Below are 19148 nucleotides of genomic sequence, written 5' to 3' on the forward strand. Positions count from 1 at the left end.
ACTCTCTGCATGTGGGGGCTGCTCGTTCTGGTCCGTGTTCAAAAAGCATCCCCGGAGTAAGGTAGCACGGCTAATAAAGGCTTGTGGCACAAACCTAGCAATGTGCTGTTGTGGCTATGGAGTCAGATGACCTGGGTTCACATTCCACCTCTGACTGTTGTTTGCGGCAAATCACTTGGGCAAGTCATTTAACATCTCCGGGCCTCAGTTTTCTCATCTATAACATGAGAGGATTGGAATAGATGGCCTCTGAAGTCTTGTACTGCTCAAGATCTATGACCCTCTGACACATGTATGGGAAATATCTGACTGGTAAAAAATCAGAAAGATGAAAATATGAGTTAGTCTTCCCCATATCTCTAGCCCATATTGTTTGATAAAGTCAAGATACTTTGTGTATTTTTTCTCTCCTTTCCCTTTTTGTTGAAATAATGGATTTTTTTATCATTACTAATGTAAAAATAGGATTTAAATTTTTTTTCTTATTACTTTAGGTCAAGTGAGCTAATATTTGTGAAGTGCTCTGTAAAACTGAAAGTATATTTAAATGTGACTTATGATTCTTATTATATCAGAGAAGCATTAAACAAAATATTTAACACAATGAAAGTATTAGATCTTAATATTCTTCACTTTTTTGTCCCTCTCATCCATCATAACAATATTTTGAAATTTTTCCAAACTCTTATAATAGAAAAGGTAAAAAAAATCGGTATTTGATGATAGAAGAAAATAGTTACCTAGAAATCAGGTCTTCTCTCCTTATTTGAGATCACCATTGTCATTACCCAGGAAAAAAAAATGGTCTTTTGTAGATCATATATCCATTAATATTCAATTCAGTACAATAAGCATTTAGTGAACTGGAAAGTAAGAAAAATTATTGAATATGACTTGAAGTAGGAAAATGGTGACCTGGGGAAGGCATAGAGGAGTTGGATTTGATGGTATCTTAGATCCTCTCAGCTCTAATTCTATGATCCTTTTATATTTATTGCTTCCTTTCTTTCACCCCTTATATTTAGCCAATTGGCAAATCCTTTCAGTCCTGCCTTCAGAACATCTCTTGCATCCATTCTCTTCTCTCCACTAACATTACCTATCACCACAGTTCAGGCCTCATTACATCCTGCCTTATCTATTTTGTAGGACTTCAAATTGTCCTTCCTGTATTCAGTCTCTACATTCCCTTCCTTCCCCCACCCCTAATCCATCCTTCACACCACTGCCAAAATAATCTTCTTAAATCATTAATCTGACCGTGTCATGCCAACGTTAAAAAAAAAAAAGCTTCAGGAACTCTATTGCCTCTTGAACAAAATTAGCCTTCCAGATCTGATTCCAACTCCAACCTTCCTGAATTAATTCTTGCAGAGCAATAGAGTATAATTACATAAATCTCCCCTCCTTGTATATTTCTTTGGAAAACTCAAAACACAACCAAACCAGATTATTCCCTATGGCTGACAGGACATCTCCTACCCCTGTGTACATCATTCTCATACCCTGGATGCTTTTTTCTTCTCTCTGCCTTTCACAAACCTTATTTTCCTTCAGGGATCAGCTGAAGTGCTACTTCTTATATGTAGTCTTCCCTGATCCCCATTAACTTAAAGTGTCTTCTTCCACCCTCAGCTTTTTCTAAAGCATATGGTTTATATTGTTTGGTCTTGTTATGCTCCATCATATATTATCACCCACTCCCATACCACTATCACCCCACCTCAGTAGAACATAAAGGACCATGTCATTAACAAAGAAACAAAAAAACTTTGTGTCCTTGTGCCAGGAACAATGCCTTACACATACTTTCAGATATTCAAAAGGATCTGTAATCTCAATGATACTGGTATTTCCTCTTTGATAAAGGTTATGTGCCATCATCTTATATCTGTCCATCCTGATATTTCCATTCATGGTCTCCCCTAAGTTTGCCACCAATGTGCCAATGGCCTTCCAATGAAGGATATTAATAGAATACACAGGTTAGCCAGCGATGACTCCTTGCTCTCTCCACATGACCAGCCTATTTTTTTTTATCATTCATACATCTCCTGACATAAATCCTTATTTTTTTATCATAATTTCCTGCTCATAATGTGTTTCAGGCTGGTCATGTGAATTATCAATGCCCTTTGGTCTATCCTCATTTTTAATTATTCAGAAACTGTAGCGTGATTTTAGTTATATAAAATTACCAGAAAAATATTGCTTTTTTTTTTTATGAACCACTATTTTAGGGAGAAGCAAGGAAAGTCTACAACTTGTCAAAGGCAATTCTGCCTCCTGTACAGTAGGGCCTTAATAAATGTTTGTTGAATTGACAGTGACAAGTTGGAGTGAAGATTAGGCTATATTAAACAGCTTATGTGAGGTGGCTTCCATATTTTCAATAAATGATAAACTGACCCACTTGAGAGCTGCTAAAGAAGATTGGGTACTTAAGTAGAGGGATATTTCAAGGAGTACTCCAAGGAGTAATAAGAGGTAAAGCTGGAAAGGATAAATTCTGATTTCTCTCCTTCTCGCTATTCTGAGAGAATGGTTCCTAGACATCATGACTACGTACTATCTAGTTGCAGTTCCTTACACTTAGTTTCTCTTGCAGCTAGATTCCTATGATGGATAATCCAGTTTTGACAATAACTACACGTGAGAGTAAAACACAACAAAGAAAGGGATCTTTTTTTATAGAGTTGTTGTTCAGTCACGTCCGACTCTTCATGACCCCACTTGGGGTTTTCTTGGCAAAGATACCGGAGTGGTTTGCCATTTTCTTCTCCAGTTCATTTTACAGATGAAGAAACTGAGGCAAACAGGGTTAAGTGATTTGCCCGGAATTGCACAACTAGGAAGTTTCTGAGGCCAGATTTGAACTCAGGAAGATGAGTCTTCCTTATCCAGGCCTGTCCTCTGTCCACTGTGTCACCTAGCTGCCTTTTTATAGAGTGCAATATGGGCATTTGCTACTGAATTGTCATAATCACAAGAATGCCAAAGAAAAATTAAACATCACAGCAAATACAAGTTTCTCTAAAAGAAATCTTGCTTAAATAATTAAATAATTTTAGGGGGAAAAAATTAAGTCCTCTTATGTTTCCAAAATATAATCCAAGAAGGGACAATTTATCAAATGATGCTTTGCTGCCCTGGAAGAATTAATTTACCTCCCATTGGTGAGCACTTTCCTTCCAGCTAGTACTGTGCTCATGTTGCTAATATATTTCTGTGATTACTTGGGCAAACTCGGAGGCCAAAATAACTCTGGCTCATTCAACTTTAGAGAAATAGTTGGTCTTATACAGGTAAATATCCTGGTCTGTTTTTTAATTAAAAGATAAAATATGAGCAGGCACTTTGGCACCCACATTTTCTTTATCCATGTGTGTCTCAATGAAATTAACAGCGCCTGCACTTTAAATTAAACATGCTTCTTTCCATTTCATTGTATGTGTTTTTAACTGTCAATTTTGGTAACTTGCTAGCAACATTCACTTACTCAGTATAAGGCTGGCATTTGACCTGTATGTAGGATTAAAACAAAAGAAAACTGATGTGCCCACATTTGCTTGTGTTGAATTTGCCTTCACCAAAAAGCTTTTTAATAAATGTCATCAGCGGGGGTATGGCAAAGGTCCTTTCCTGGATTTTAAATTGGATTCACAAGTAGAACACTCAAAAGTCAAATTCATTCTTGCATCTGAACAAGTTTAAGAAAATAAAAGGAAGGAGAATTTGTACATTTGAGGCTCAGCAATCCATGGAAATTCCTTTTGGAATCTTTGATCTCCAGCACAGATGTCACAGAATATTGGCATGAGGTCTGCAAGCTAAAGAAAAGTCTGAGGAATACTCCTCTAGACAAGACCTTTTCTTGCTCTGCCCAGAACATCTGGTGTATAAAAACCCCAGTGAGTTGTAGGGAAAGTTAACCTCTGACCCAGAACTACAGAAGTGAGTAGTTTTAGATGACACCTAAAATACTGGAAACTGGCACTGGCCATATGATTGTTGTGCAAGTTAAGAATATATCATGATGTGATGCCATGCAAATATAAAATTTAAAACTTTTACAAAGAATCTGTGTGACTACTTATATAAGATTTTAAGGACATATACTGATGTGTTTATATGTGTGTATATATGTATAGATAAATAGCTATAGATAAATATCTATGTATCTATCTATGGGTATGTGTATACACACACACATACACATAAATACACATATGTTGGTGTGTTTGTATATATAGTTATATAGGTATATATACACTATATGTAGATTTTTATATATGCATATATAGTTAGACTAAAATATGTGTGTGCATAGCTACATCTATACAGATGTGCATCTATCTATCCATCTACTTAACTATCCACATGCACATGTATAAATATAGACCACCCACACATATGCCCATCTATATGTACACAAACACATATACGGTATCCATATATTTGTAAACACACACACACACATATATCCCATACATGTACACACATATAGACTACAGTCAATTCACAAACATGCATTATTTGCCAGGTAGTGAGCTAAATCCTGGGAATACAAATACACGCAAAAGCACCAAAACCTACCCTGCTTTCTAGGACCATACATAGTAATGGTTGCAGCCAACACATTAATAAATAGCTCCCTACACAGTGGCTCTGTATGTAAACTTAGAGGGGAAGGCTCAGGGACTGGGGAGACCAGGGACGTCTCCTGCAGTAGGTGGCATATGAGCTGAGTCTTGAAAGAAACCAGTGATGTCAAGAGGCAGGTATGAGGAGGGAGAGCAAAGCCGACAGCCAGAGCCACAGAAATGGGGGATGGAGTGTTATATGTGAGGAATAGTAGGTAGGCTACTGGAGTGCTTGGAGTCAATACTGTGAGAAGGCTCCAAAGATGGGAAGGAGTCAGGTGTTGACGAGCCTTAAATGCCAAACAGAGTGCTTTGGATTGGATCATGCAGGTAATTAGGAGGTATTGGAGTTCATTGAGTAGGGGAGTTGGGAAAGGGTGCCACAGAAAGCATAGTAAGACTTACACTTTAAGAAAATCTCTTTGGCAAGTATGTGGAGGCTGGGGTGGGGGTGGCATGTACGCATATACACATATAGCATAATATAAAATAATCAGTCTTATGAATAAGTTGCTTGCCATTTGTGCTGGGCCATGAATAACTTTCCTTGCAGAAAGGAATCCTCACTCTCCTTAAGTTCTTACCTATGTGCCCAATTACTTTCCTTAAGGTAGCTCATTATAAACGAGTACACATGAAAGAGCTTTTCCATTGTGAGGGAAAGAACTCATTAAGATGGAAACAAACAAATACCAAGGCTTAATAGAAGGCTATTCAAATCCTTCTCAAAAGAAATTTGAGCTGTTGGAGGAGGGGTGGGCGGTGGTGAAATGCTGTGAACGTCAGTCACTTAGGTAGAAATCATCAGTTAATTTTAATTGGTTATTTCATGTAGCTTTCTGGATCCATAAAGATAACATGATGTCTAGCCCTTTCTAAATATTTGTCAAGTAAGCTACTCTCTAGAAACAAGAATGATTTGTGCTTGTTTATTGGTTTGAAAGTACAAAGGGCAAATCATATACTCTGATGGCCAAATTTGCAACCTTTCTACTGATTCAATGTGAGTTTACCAAGAACTTACTATGTACAAACTTCTGGGCTAGGCACTGATGACAAGGTATGAACAAACAACCTTGTCCCTGTCCTCAAGGTGCTTACAGTCTAAAAATGGAAGCAAGACAAATATGTATCATATGAGGTAATGATAGCTTCTATTTATGTGGTGTTTTAAGAGTTACAATTTTTGCTCATTTAATCAAAATACCAACATTGTGGAAATAGGGGGTATCTTATAAAACTATTTTACAGGTGAGAAATTGAGGCTCATTGTTCGTAAGTGATTTATCCAGAATTATACAACTAGTAAGTGCCAGAGGAACTGTGACAAGGAAGATGGGGACTGAAAAGATCGTTGGATTTGGCAGTTAGGAGGTTACTGACAACCTTGGGAAGGACAGGTTTTACAGGGTGGTGGAGAGCAGTAGATAGATTGCAGAGAGGTTAGATATTAAATGAGTACTAGAAAGTAGAGACAGAGAGTGTAGACTATCTTCTAGTTTTTTCTAAACTTTCTAAATTTTTCTGAAAGTTTAGCAGTGAAGGGAAGAGGAAAAATAGAATGATAATTTAGGAGATGCCAGGATTGAAGAAAAGGTGACTGTTTTTGTTTTTATTTAAAGATAGGGAATCCATGAGTGTATTTAGAGATAGTGGGAAGGAGCTAGCAGGGAATAGATTCAAATACAATTTAGAGTTCTTCCAAGCTTGCCATTAAATTTTATTTTCCCATAAAAATAATAAATTTGCTCCAGTCATCTTATTCATCCCTTTGCAGCTAGAGTATGCTTATTCTTGTATGAATATTACTTTGCAAATGTCCTTAATGGTTTCAATTCAAGAGGAAAAATTGGAAAAATCATTATAATGGTTGATGTTTGATAGAGGTCATGCTCCTACTTAATGCCCCATGGCAGAAGTAGTGGCAAATTCCATAGAAGGCCAGGGTCATCAAAGCAAACTACAATTGCTTTTCTAAAGCCTAATGTACTGGCTGCTCACTGTGGTACATACCTTCTCCATAAAAAGGGATCTCTTTCTGGTTATTGAACTAATTTCTCCTATCCTTTCTCATCACGCCATTTGTTTGAACAGGAGCTCTGGACAGAAAGGGGGAGATAACTGTGGTCATTTCAGTTAGTGAGCAGTAATTGATTAGGTATTCCATAAGTAATTTAGCCATATTCATGTACAGGAGAAGTATTCAGACTAACCAAATTGTGCTGAGGAAATCCACTGGGCTTGAAACGAAATTGGCTCTAATGCACACACATGACAGCTATGAAAAAGGAGCAATAATAACACCATAAGGACAATTGCTGCCCCCACCATCCTGGTGTGAAGAAAGGGCAAAGGACTCAGGGACAGGGTAACGCATGCGTTAGCCCAAGAATAGACAAGAATACAGTGATGTCTACAAAATCTTCCTTTTATGTTCTTAAAAATTAGACAGTGAGAAAAAAATAATAATTTTTTTGGTAAAACACTATGAATGTCAATTAGAAACATCAGTTAATTTTAATTGGTTATTTCATGTGGATTTCTGGATTCATAAAGATAGCATGATTCTAGCCCTTTCTAAATATTTGATAAGTAAGCTGCTCTCAAGAAACAAGGATGATTTGTGTTTGTTTATTGGTTTGAAAGTACAAATGGCAAATTATGTATTCTGATGGCCAAATTTGCATTCTTTCTACTGATTCACTTAATTACTTATTTTCACTTCTACTTTCCCTTTCTTCTTCATCTTATTCTAAGAGAACATACACTAACATGCATATGCATACAGTAACATGAATATATATATATATATACATATTCTTTTTCATTATGTATTTTTGTACACATTTATCATCTCTTCCTCCCATTGTCCCCACCCCCTTCCACTGAAGCATAAAAATACTTATAGTCCAGCAAATACTTATAGTCCAGCAAAACAAAGTCCCACATTGATGATGTTCACAAATGTATGTCTCAATCTGCATTTTAAGTCCATCACCTCTTTGACAGGAGGTGAGGAGCATGTTTCCCCTGCAGCCCCGTGGATTCTATACACTCATGTTCTTATTTCAATGTTTAAAAAATTCACACTTCTCTCTGTGTGAGTTTAAACTTCACTAAGGCGGAATAGACCCTGCTCCATTCCTTAGCAGATTGCTGTGACCAAGGCCAATTCATGACAAGGCAGCCAAACTTGTGGTCACCATAGGCTCATAAGATCATAGTTCTGGATCTGGGAGGTCCAACCCTGAAGCCAGGGAGGTGAAGTCATGAGTCTTTATGAATTTAGCCAGTCTGATTTTTAAAGGATGGTCTATGGCTAGACCTTCCCAGTCTTCAAGTTTCATTTAAAATCCCACCTGTAAGAAGGTTTTAGCATTAATGCTAGTGCCTTCCTTCATGAAGCTGGAGATATTTCTCATAAAAATTATATGTCTTCCTGCTCCAAGCACACAGTAGATGATTAAAAAATTTGTTGAATAGGAGTTTTAATTTAGCACGTCTATTATTATTTTTCAGACTAGATCTTTCATTCGATTGACATAGAAAATCCCAAAGTAAAGAAATTTCTCTCCTTATAGATATCCTCTCTACAACTTAGAGCTTCAGAGAATTGCCAAGGGCACTGAGAGGTTAAGTGATTCCCCCAAGGTCCCTAGACAGTGTATGTCAGAGGGAATAAAGGGACGGATTAGCACTTCAGCTTTGTTGTTCAGTCATGTCTGACTCTTTATGACCTCCTTTGAGGTTTTCTTGGCAAAGATGCTGAAGTGATTTGCCATTTCCTTCTCTAGCTCATTTTATAGATGAGGGAACGGAGGCAAACAGTGACTTGCCCAGGGTCGCACAACTAGTAAGTGTCTGAAGTCAGATTTGAACTCAGATCTTCCTGATTCTAAGCCCAGATATCTATCTACTGCATCACCTAGCAGTTAACATTTCAGTTTGGTATTTTAATTACCTCTAGACTACTAAGTTTGTAAGATGTGTTTCTAGACACTACCCTTATATGAGTGGGTGGTTAAGTGAAGGTCATAGGATCATAACTCGAGAGTGGAAAAGGACTTCAGAGGTCTGGTCCCCTCTTTTCAAGAAACTGAGGCTCAGAGAGGTTGCCTATATGAGTAGTAAGTGATAAGGACAGAATTTGATCTCCAGAGCTTTCTCCATTGATCCATGCTGGTTTCAGCAAAAGACCGAAAAGTACTGATTAGAGAGAAAAAAGAACAAAAAAGTGTAGGATTACAGAATAGAAAGAAGGGGAGAATTGCAGGATAGTAAAGAGAGAGGAGATTCAGAGGTCAAATGACTTGCTCAAGGTCACTCAGATAGTGAAGGGGCAGATTGTGAACCCATCTTCTCTGACACCAGAATCAATATGCTTTCCCCAGCATCACTGTACCTCCATAATGACAAAAGGGGACCTCAGCTTCACTGAAATTTTTGGAATAAAATGCCATCCCCCTCACTTGTCAACCTGTGATTAATTATTATTAACTAATTATTATTAATCTCTGTTTCTCTAGCTCTCAACTAGGAAGCCCACAGAGGCTTTGTCAATCATGTAATAATCATTGCTACATTACACTAACCTACACAGTACAAATATTAATTTGATAATGACATTTGAGTGGTTAATTTGAGACAAACTGGGTGATTCAAGTAAAAAACGAAATTTTGATTTGGTTTTTGAATTGTCTGATCTGGATGAATACACTGAGCATTTGCCAGACCAAATAACTGTCAGGTTGTCACTTCATTTTGTGTGGTGTAGACAAAACTGGCCTTCTTAATGAAATAGGGAACTCCAGTCTTCCTACTGAACCACCATTTTAGGAAGAGGAGGGGTGAGATTAGTGGCCTTGACTACACTTCTGTAGAAGAGGACACTTAGGTTGGCCATAACTAGTATTTTATTGGACAAACACTGGCTTTTTCTACCTAGTTTTTAATGAAGATATAAATGACCTTTTCTCCCTCTGGGGAGAAGAATAGGGCAGGGAGGAGGAGATGTCATGTTTCTTTCTGAGAATTTAATGCAGCTCTTTATATAATGTTCATTAAGATGATTAAACACTGATTACTCTGCAAGTATCCTATTCTCGTCTTTGTTTTTCTTTTTTATAGCCATAATTGAAATGATAAGTTATCATAAAAACACAGGTTAAAGCATTATATATTTTACCAAAATGTCACAATTTGCATCCGTGGTCTATGATGTCACTGGCATGGGAACTCTCTCCATCTAGGCAGATTACTTGTCCCCAGTAACAAGTTTTTGGCATTACCAAATTCATCTTTTACAGGAAGGAAGAAAACAGGCATTTATTAAGCACCTACTATGTATCAGGCACTGTGCTTTACAATTATCTCATTTGATCTTCACAATAACCCTGTGAGTGGTGCTGTTATTATTCCCATTTTACAACTGAGGGAACTGAGGCAGACAGAGGTTAAGAGGCTTGCCCAAGGTCATATACATAGTAAATATCTGAGGCTGGATTTGAGCTCGAGCCTTCCTTACTCCAGACCCACATGGCGAATTCTGGAGAATGGATTTGGAGTCGAAGGACCTGGGGTCAAATTCTGCTTCTGCTACTTACCACTTGTGTGCTCTTGGACAAATCATTCAACCTATCTTTGCCTCAGTTTCCCCATATATAAAAATGAGAGGATTGGCCTAGATAATCTGTAAAGTTCCCTCTGGCTCTAATGCTATAGTCCTTGTGATCTAATGTTGAAAGAGTTTCCTGAGGCTCAGAAAGGTTAAGTGAGTTGCCCATGGTCACACAGTTGTGTCAAAGGCAGAATCTGGCCCTCCTTCCCAAGGTCTATCTGACTCAGGTTTAGCACTCTGTACACCATGCCATGCTAGGGCTCCATCATAGATTTAAGCAGTCAACAAATACAATAGTAGTGTCATAAACAACCACTCATTAGAATGGTTCTAATGTGTCCTTTAGACTCACACATAAATAGGCAGACTTCTTGAAATTAAATTGTATTTCCAACTCTCCAGTTTTGATAATCAGGCATTGGAAGATAACAGTGTTCTTTAACCCACTGTCTTCAAGTAGTTCTTCCCATCAATTAGAACCATGGGTGAAACTCTCTCATTTCTTTCAGCTTGGTAATGACACATTTAGTATATTCAACAGTCTTAAAATTAACTATTTCCCCAAACCCTTTGACAGAGAATACAGACAACTCCTAGATGGACCTCTGCACAAACTTCTGCCATGAATGATAAATCATTCTTTGGTAAACTCATTGAAACTGTATTGTTATTCACAGGGCAATGCACAAAACCTGGTACTGGGGGAAACTATTCAAAAGGACATAAAAATTTAGCACACAAGGTAACTTGTGACAAGAAAGAAAATAAAATGAGAATTTCTGTGCCATGAAGGATGTTCTGGAAGAGGTGAAGTATTTCATCACTGGACCTCCATTTCCTTCTTTGTAAAATGAGTAGGTTACACTAGATTGCCTTTAAATCTATTATCTTATAATCCCTTCTTGTCATTGAAACAAAAAACAAATCAATTTGAAAGCACAGGAACAGGACTCTCAAGTATGAAGTAGCTGAAGAATTGGTCAAACACACTGTAAGACAATCTTAGGCTCAAAGGCCTCAGTTCTCAGCCTTAAAGCCCTCATGCCTCAGGCTTCTTGGAAGACTAGAACCCAGAAGAGAATAATCCACCAAGAACTTTTTATACTTTCTTTGGGAGTAGTAAGGGAAAGTAGATTTTTTTTGCCCATATAATCTGCACACAGTAAGTGTTTAATAAATGCTACTTGAATGGCAACATGAATTCTCTTGGAAAGTATCTCCTTGGTTAAAATTTATTGTCCTGGCATTGTTGGGACATGGGTCACAAAATAGACACATATGATGTCACGGTAGAAGTGGCTGGCACATTCTGAAATATGGAATTATGAACGATTTTGTACAGGAAGAATTGATATAGTCTTACTGGAGGCCAGCTCATAAGCTACCTGCCCTTTTAATGAGGATGGTATAATGCCTGTCCACCCCCCCACCCCAACACCTGTTCTAGGAAAAGTTCAGTATATTTCTAGGCACTTTTCTATTTCAACCTTTATTAAAATGAAATAACATGAAATCTTTTTGTCTGTGATCATCACTTTTGAAATTCTCCTTTGCTTCTCTCTAAATAGTGTATGTGTATATTAAACTGCTCTTTCTAGAAGGGTTTTTTGTTTTAATTTAGTGCTTGGTTTTAGCCTCTCATTCTGGGAGACAAATGGGGCTTAAAGCCAGCTTTTCAAAAGATTTCCCTCCCATTTGAACTCAGAATAATTACAAGTGGAAATAGCTTTCATTTATTTCCCAAGCTAAAATCAAGTCTGAATGAAATATTACCAACACCAAGACTCTCCCCACCTCATCCCATCTACCCACCACCAACAAAAGTAGGTAATTTGGGGTAGGTGGAGGCAGTGAGAGGAAATATGGGTTAGTGAGTGAATAGACAGCTTGCTCAGGAAGATTTGGGTTCAAGTCCTTGACCCTGGGCAAATCAGTTTCTCCATTACTGCCCATAGGAAACTTTCTAAGAAAATAAACTACAGAGCAGGTAGCAACCTACATCAGTAAACAGATTCTCCACACTGGGAGCACCCTGCGCCAAAGAAATCATAACTACAGGATTCAACATTTTCTTTACTGATTTTCATTTTTTTTACCTGGACCAGAGAGTAAAATTTTCAAAACCTCTACAGCCAGCAGAGAATTCTGGTCTCTTAACATTTCAAATTCTATTTTTTTTTCAGATTTGAGACAATTCATCCAATTTAAATTATAAAGAATTATAGATTTTAAGCTGAAAGGGATCTTAGTGGTCATCTAGCCCAATTGTCCTTTTACAGATAAGAAAATGGATGTCCAGAGAGGAAAAGTGACTTGCCCAAAGTCACAGGTAATATACCTGGGATTTGTAATCTCTCTTCAGAAGGTAAAACCAGTACTTTTCCTGTTCCATGTCCCAGTCTCTCAGGGACATGTTATGTGGAGGAAGGATTTGACAGACTCTGTTTGGCCCCAGAGAACCGAACCAGCAGCAATGGGGAAAATTGCCAAGAGTTCATTTCTGCCTGCTGTCCAGAAAGACTTGGAGATATCCAAGAGTAGAACAACTTACTTTTAGAAAAAGTTAATTCTCTCCCCTTGGAAGTCTTCAAATGTCAAATTTTCCTGTGGAACATATCATTGTACCATCAAAATGGCAGACGTATGGGATTATTTTCACACAGAAGGCTATAAAAAGATGGCCTGAATCAAGCCTGGTGGGGAGGAGTGAGGAGTGGGAAGTGACAAAGTCCCATCCTGAATTTCTAGTACAAAATATTTTTCATTTTGTAGAGTGGACCAATTTCTATAAACTTATTAAAACAACCAAGTCCCCTCCTCCAATCTCTATAATTATTATAATACACAAGGTCCACAATGCTCTGGATTCTGTGCCACACATAGACACAAATACAGGGCCTGTCACTCACTCATCTGTTTTCCTCTGTGAATATATTTAACAAATATGTTAAATTGTATCTCCCAATATGAATTTCTTTTTTATATATTTTATTTATTCTGAACTTAAATACCAAAAGACAAAAAAAGAACATTTCCATATGCATAGCACAACAAAAAAGAGGATTCAATAGAAAAGCATGAATTTCCATTTCACAGTTAACTTTTCTTTGAAAAATTTTGTAATAAATACTACAAGTTATTTTCAAAGCTACCCTGCTTTTCTTTGCTTCAAGTTTTCTTTTGTTCTCTGACGTGTACTTTTCGCTTTTTTCTCCCCTTCCTATAAACCCCGCTACCATTAGATACAAATATGTATAATGTATATGTAGATATGTATATATCTAAATAAATATATACAAAATATGTGTATATGTAACACTATACTATACCTACTTCTATTTATCAGTTCTTTCTAGGGATATGGATGGCATCTTCTTTCATAGGTCCTTTGTAGTTGTTTTGAGTATTTGTGATGCTCAAAATGACTTAGTCGCTCAAAGTTGTTCTTAGAACAATATTGCTGTTATCATGTACAATGTTCTCTCAGTTCTACCCAATATGAATTTCTAATCACGCAATGACAATACTTATTTCACTAACTGTTGGATCAAAGGAATGCTATAGGTATAGTGCCTCAATTTTAACAAAGTATTTGATGAAGGCTCTCATACTATTCCTATTAATAGGATGAAAATATCTAACCAACTGTACAAATAAGTGGATTTAGAGCCAGTTGAATGGCTAGTCACAAAGGGTCAGCATTAGTGATTTTGATGGAAACTTGGAAGGAGAGATCCAGTGGAGAGCCCTAGGGATCTTTGGTCATGGATTGTTTACTTCCCCCCCCCCCCCGTAACCTGGACAAAGGAACAGATAACATAATTATCTAATTTATAAAGGATGCAAAGTCAGGAGGAACAGAGTCAGGAGTCAAAAACATTCTACCAGGCTAGAGGATTGCCCTGATCTGATATGATGGAACTAATTAGGGATAAATGTAAAAGCATATTTAGGTTAAAAAGAATCTTCACAAGTACAAGATTGGGAGGCAGGGGCAGGACCAGAAAACAGTTCCTCTGAAAAAGATTTGGGTGTTTTAGTGACCAAGGGCTTGATATGAGTCAACCATGTGATTTGGCAGCCAAAAAAGCCTTGCGATCTTAAGCTTCATTAAGAGAGGATGAGGATAAGGGAGGCAATCGTCCTGCTGTGCCCTGGACTGGTCAGACCTTGGAGTGCCGTGTTCAGCTCTTGGTGCTACATAGTTAGGAAGGGCATAGATAAGCCAGAGAGCAACCAGGCAAGCAGGATTTGAAATACTTTAAGAGCCGTCATGTGGAAGAAGGATTAGTCTTGTTCTGTTTGACCCTGGAAGGCAGAACCAGGAGAAATGTGTGGATCTTACAAAGTAACCAATTAGGCTTGATGTCGGGGGAAAGAGCCTAACAATTAAAACTGTGCAAGAGGGAAACGGTTAACCTGGAGAGGGGGGCAGTCCCTGTCCTGCGGCATCTGCTAGCAGAAGTTGGATGGCCATTTGCCAAGTTTGTCGTAGAGGGGCTGAACTAGATGGTCCTTGAGGCCCCTTCCAGCTCTCAAGTCTGGGATGATGGGATTGTGAAAGGCCACAAATTCATGTCATGCAGATACTGGTTGAATAAAGTGGGACCCTTCACCTAGGAGACATGAGACTTAAGGAGAAACTGATAGCCATTTTCAAGTATTCCAAAAATTGTCATGTGGAGGAAGAAGGAAGGAAGGAAGGAAGGAAGGATGGAAGGAAGGAAGGAAGGAAGGAAGGAAGGAAGGAAGGAAGGAAGGAAGGAAGGAAGGAAGGAAGGAAGGAAGGAAGGAAGGAAGAAGAAGGGAAGGAAGGGAGGAAGGAAGGGAAGGAAGGAAGGAGGGAGGAGGAGAGGAGAGGAAGGGAGGGAGGGAGGAGGAGAGGAGGAAGGAAGGAAGGGAAGAAGGAGAGGAGGGAGGAAGGAAGGGAGGGAAGGGAGGAAGGAAGGAAGGGAGGAAGGAAGGGAGGGAGGGAGGGGGGGGAGGAAGGGAAGGGAGGAAGGGGAAGGAAGGGAGGAAGGGAGGAAGGGAGGAAGGGAGGAAGGGAGGAAGGGAGGGAGAAAGGGAGGAAGGGAGGAAGGGAGGAAGGAAGGAAGGAAGGGAGGGAGGGAGGAAAGAAAGAAAGAATAAAGGAAGGAAGTTAGGAGGGAAGGAAGAAAAAGAAAGAACAAAGGAAGAAAGGAGGGAAGGAAGGAAGGAAAGAAAGAAGGAACAAAGGAAGGAAGTTAGGTGGGAGGGAGGAAGAAAGGAAGGAAATAAAACAGGCATTTATTAAAAACCTGCTATGTATTAAGCACTGTGCTAAATCCTTTATAAATATCATTTGATACTCATAACAACCCTGGAAGGTGAGTACTATTATTATTCCCATTTTATATTTAGAGAAACTGAAGGAGATAGAAATTAAGTGATTTGCCCAGGGTCACACAACTAGTAAGTGTCTGAGGTAAAATTTGAACTTATATCTTCCTGACTCCAGGCCCAGTGCTCTATTCATTGTGCCATCATGCTGCCTGTAGGTGAGAAAAGACTTGTTCTGCTTGGCCCAGAGAGCAGAATTAGGGGTATCTGGTGGAAGTTTCAATTTAAGATGAACAGAAGAAAATTGCAGTAATGATTAGAGCTATTCAAAGGTAGGGGGGATTGCAGTTAAAAGAACCCTAAACATAGAGTACACAGCATTCGAATTTGAACCCCATTTTTGCCATTCCCTACTTGTGTGATCCTCAGCAAACCCCTCACCTTTCCAGGCCTCGATTTTCTTGTCTGTTTAAGGAGGGAGCTGGAACAGATGACCTCTAAGTTCCTCCCACCTCTGGATCTATAGTCCCATTATAGTGGGTTCCTCCTCAACTGGAGTCTTCAAAAAAAGGCTGGCTAGCCACTTGTCAGGTATCTTGTAAAAAGGACCCTTGCTTAGGTATGGATTAAATTAGAGAACTTCTATGTTACCTTCCAACTCTGAGATGCTGTAATTATATCATGTAATACACTTTAAGAAAAATTATTTGGGGTATTGAGAAAAGCACCATCTAGAGGGGTTACTGGCACAAGCTGTGTGTGTCATAACGTAGTTGAAGGTCAGGGACATTTATTTTTCATTGCCTATTCACCTGAAACATATGTATTCCTATGCTGTATTTGGAGTATTTGTGTTCATTGATAACTGTCAAGTTCACAATAAGAAAGAAAAACATTTTAAAGTTATGTGTATATATGACACATTCAGGCATAATCAAGAAGAGCATTGGCACTGAAGAAAAGATTGTTTGGCATTTGCCAACAGACTCATTGCTCTATAGTATTACTAGTGCTGTGGCTCGGTCTTCCAAGTTACAGAAACACCTTTACATTATTTGACCCTATGTTTACAGTGATTTTTTTTAAATAGAGATGTTTCCATGTTGGTTAACTTACTAAAGTTAATTTATCCCATTGTTTTTTAAAAGCCTAAACTCCTGAACACTGCTCCAAAGCCAGGCAATAGTCCCACTAATATTATTTCAAATTTCTAATGTGCTTGTTTATAAAGCCTTTTTCCCAGCACAACCCTGTGACCTGGATCTTGTAGACAAACACACATTATATACGTGTGCATGCATTCATACATATATAATGTGAGATTCATCTCACATACATACATGCATGCATAAATTTTTAATGTGAGATCCATCTCACATGCATACATGCATACATACATATACGCATAAGTAATGTGTGTGAATATTTTTTTTAAAATGCAGAACTATGACTTCACTGGTATATGGCATTGGTTCTCAAAGTGTAGTCTGGGGACCCCTGAAGGTCCCCAACACCCTTTCCAATGAGATAGAATTTGTAAAGTGCTTAGCATAGTGCCTAGCACATAGTAGGTGCTTAATAAATGCTTGTTTACTCCCTTTCAGGGAGTCCAACATATCAATTTTATTTTCATAATAATACTGAGATATTTCTATTCCTAATAGCTAAATATTGATAGGTATAACCTACATAAACAAAAGCTCTTTGGGGGGTCTCCAATAATTTTTCAGAGTATAGAGGGTTCTTAAGATCAAAGAGTTTAAGAACTGATGACTTAGGGAATTTCCAGTAAGAAAACTCTCTCTACTAATGCAGACTGACATTGTTCTGCAATTTATATAGATTTTTAGAGTTATCCGGACCACTAGGAGGTTAAATAACTTGCTCAGGGTCCCACAAATAGTCTGTGTCAGAGGCAAGACTTGAACCCAGATCTTCCTACCTCCAAGGCTAACTCCTTATCTAGTATGCCACACTCTTCAAGTGTTGTCATCTTCATTTTGTAGATAAGAAAAATGAGCCTCAGAGAATCTAAGTGACTTGCCTATGGCTATATAGCTAGTGTCAGAGCCTGTATTCAATTTCAGGGCTCCTGACTCTTTAATACAGCATTTATTACATTATGTATTATTTCTCATTACTGTTTCCACTACAAGGAAATTAGGTGGTACAGTGGATAGAGTGCTGGGGCTAGAGTTAGGAAGACTCATCATCTTCCTGAGTATAAATCTGGCCTCAGACATTTACTAGCTGTGTGACCCTGGACAAGTCACTTCACCTTGTTTGCCTCAGTTTCCTCATCTATAAAATGAGCTGGAGAAGGAAACAGCAAACCATTCCAATATCTTTGCAAAGAAAACTGCAAGTGGGGTTGTGAAGAATTAGACATGACTGAAAAAATAAGAAATCCATCTGAAATATATATATATACATATATATATATACATATATATGTATATATATATATATATATATGTCAGAGATAAACATATTAAATAGGGACCATTAAATGGAAGACCTTTGTTTGATTATCGGCTCTGACACAATATGATGCAATAATGTGGGGTAGTTTTGACATAACTGGGCCTCTGGTCAGAAAGTCCTGAGTTCATATCCCGCCTTTGACACATACTGGCTGTGTGACCCCAATAAGTCATTTAACCTCTGAGCACTCCCAGATGACTCTAAGGCTTTAAGTCACAGAGAAGAGGTGAGCCAGCATTAGTAGAAGAATTTTGTCACCAAGCACTCCCTACGTTGATGAAATTACAGATCCAATCAAAATATATACAAATAACATACTTTACTTTGTCCCAAAGGAATAAGAGATAATGATAGGATTCCTATAGGTTCAATTTCTTCTGAACACCACTGGAAACTGATGTTTTTTGTGTATATTTGCTAGCCTTGTTCAATATTTTTCTCTGCTATCACTTGTCAAAAGGCTGTAGCTTAAATTTTCAGCCAAAGGTGATATGTATAGGATTAATTATAGCAGCTGTTATAGTCCTCTGGATAGCTTCCTGTCCTATCCCCAGAGATATAACAGTTGTAACTTACTATTACCCAACCTATCTGAGTATATAACCATGTTGATGAATGAGATTTGATCAAATTAAAGGCCATATTACTTTTCCTGCTAAATCCCCAGAAGCTCTGCTTTGCATCACTATGTGAACTTGAACAGAAATTTATAAGATGCTTCTATCTGTGTAAAGTATAATCACCACTACCTATTTTCCCCAATTCTACTAATAAAGCAAATGCTATAGTCCAATAATACTTCTCAAAATGAACAAATTTGATCTAATGAAGCCGTTTAGTTTTAAAGGATCAAATATCTTTTTTTTTCTTGTTAGTACAAGGAAAACTTCCAAAATTCTTAGAAAAATTTGGACCTGCCAATCTGAAGGAGGGGGAAGACTTAATTCTACACTGCACTGTCTCTGGAAGACCCAGGCCAAATGTCATTTGGACCAAAGATAACATCCAAGTGGCAGCAGGAGATATCAAAGTATGCCCTTTGCGTTTTTTTCCTTGTTTACGGAAGAACAAACTTTTTCCTGACTCTTTGAATTACGTGTTCT

The 19148-nt window shown here is 38.1% G+C and overlaps 1 protein-coding gene across 1 annotated transcript in view; it reads left to right on the forward strand.

The window, feature by feature from the left end:
- The window catches only part of CCDC141 (coiled-coil domain containing 141), a 272693-nt gene that overhangs the window by 243679 nt on the left and 9866 nt on the right, over positions 1-19148 (forward strand). The window contains 1 exon segment of the mRNA XM_078146957.1: positions 18921-19075. Coding sequence (XP_078003083.1) covers positions 18921-19075 — 155 coding nt within the window.

The sequence above is a fragment of the Phascolarctos cinereus genome, unplaced genomic scaffold, assembly GCF_003287225.1.
Source record: "Phascolarctos cinereus isolate Bilbo 61053 unplaced genomic scaffold, phaCin_HiC Scaffold_726;HRSCAF=1367, whole genome shotgun sequence".
NCBI lineage: Eukaryota > Metazoa > Chordata > Mammalia > Diprotodontia > Phascolarctidae > Phascolarctos > Phascolarctos cinereus.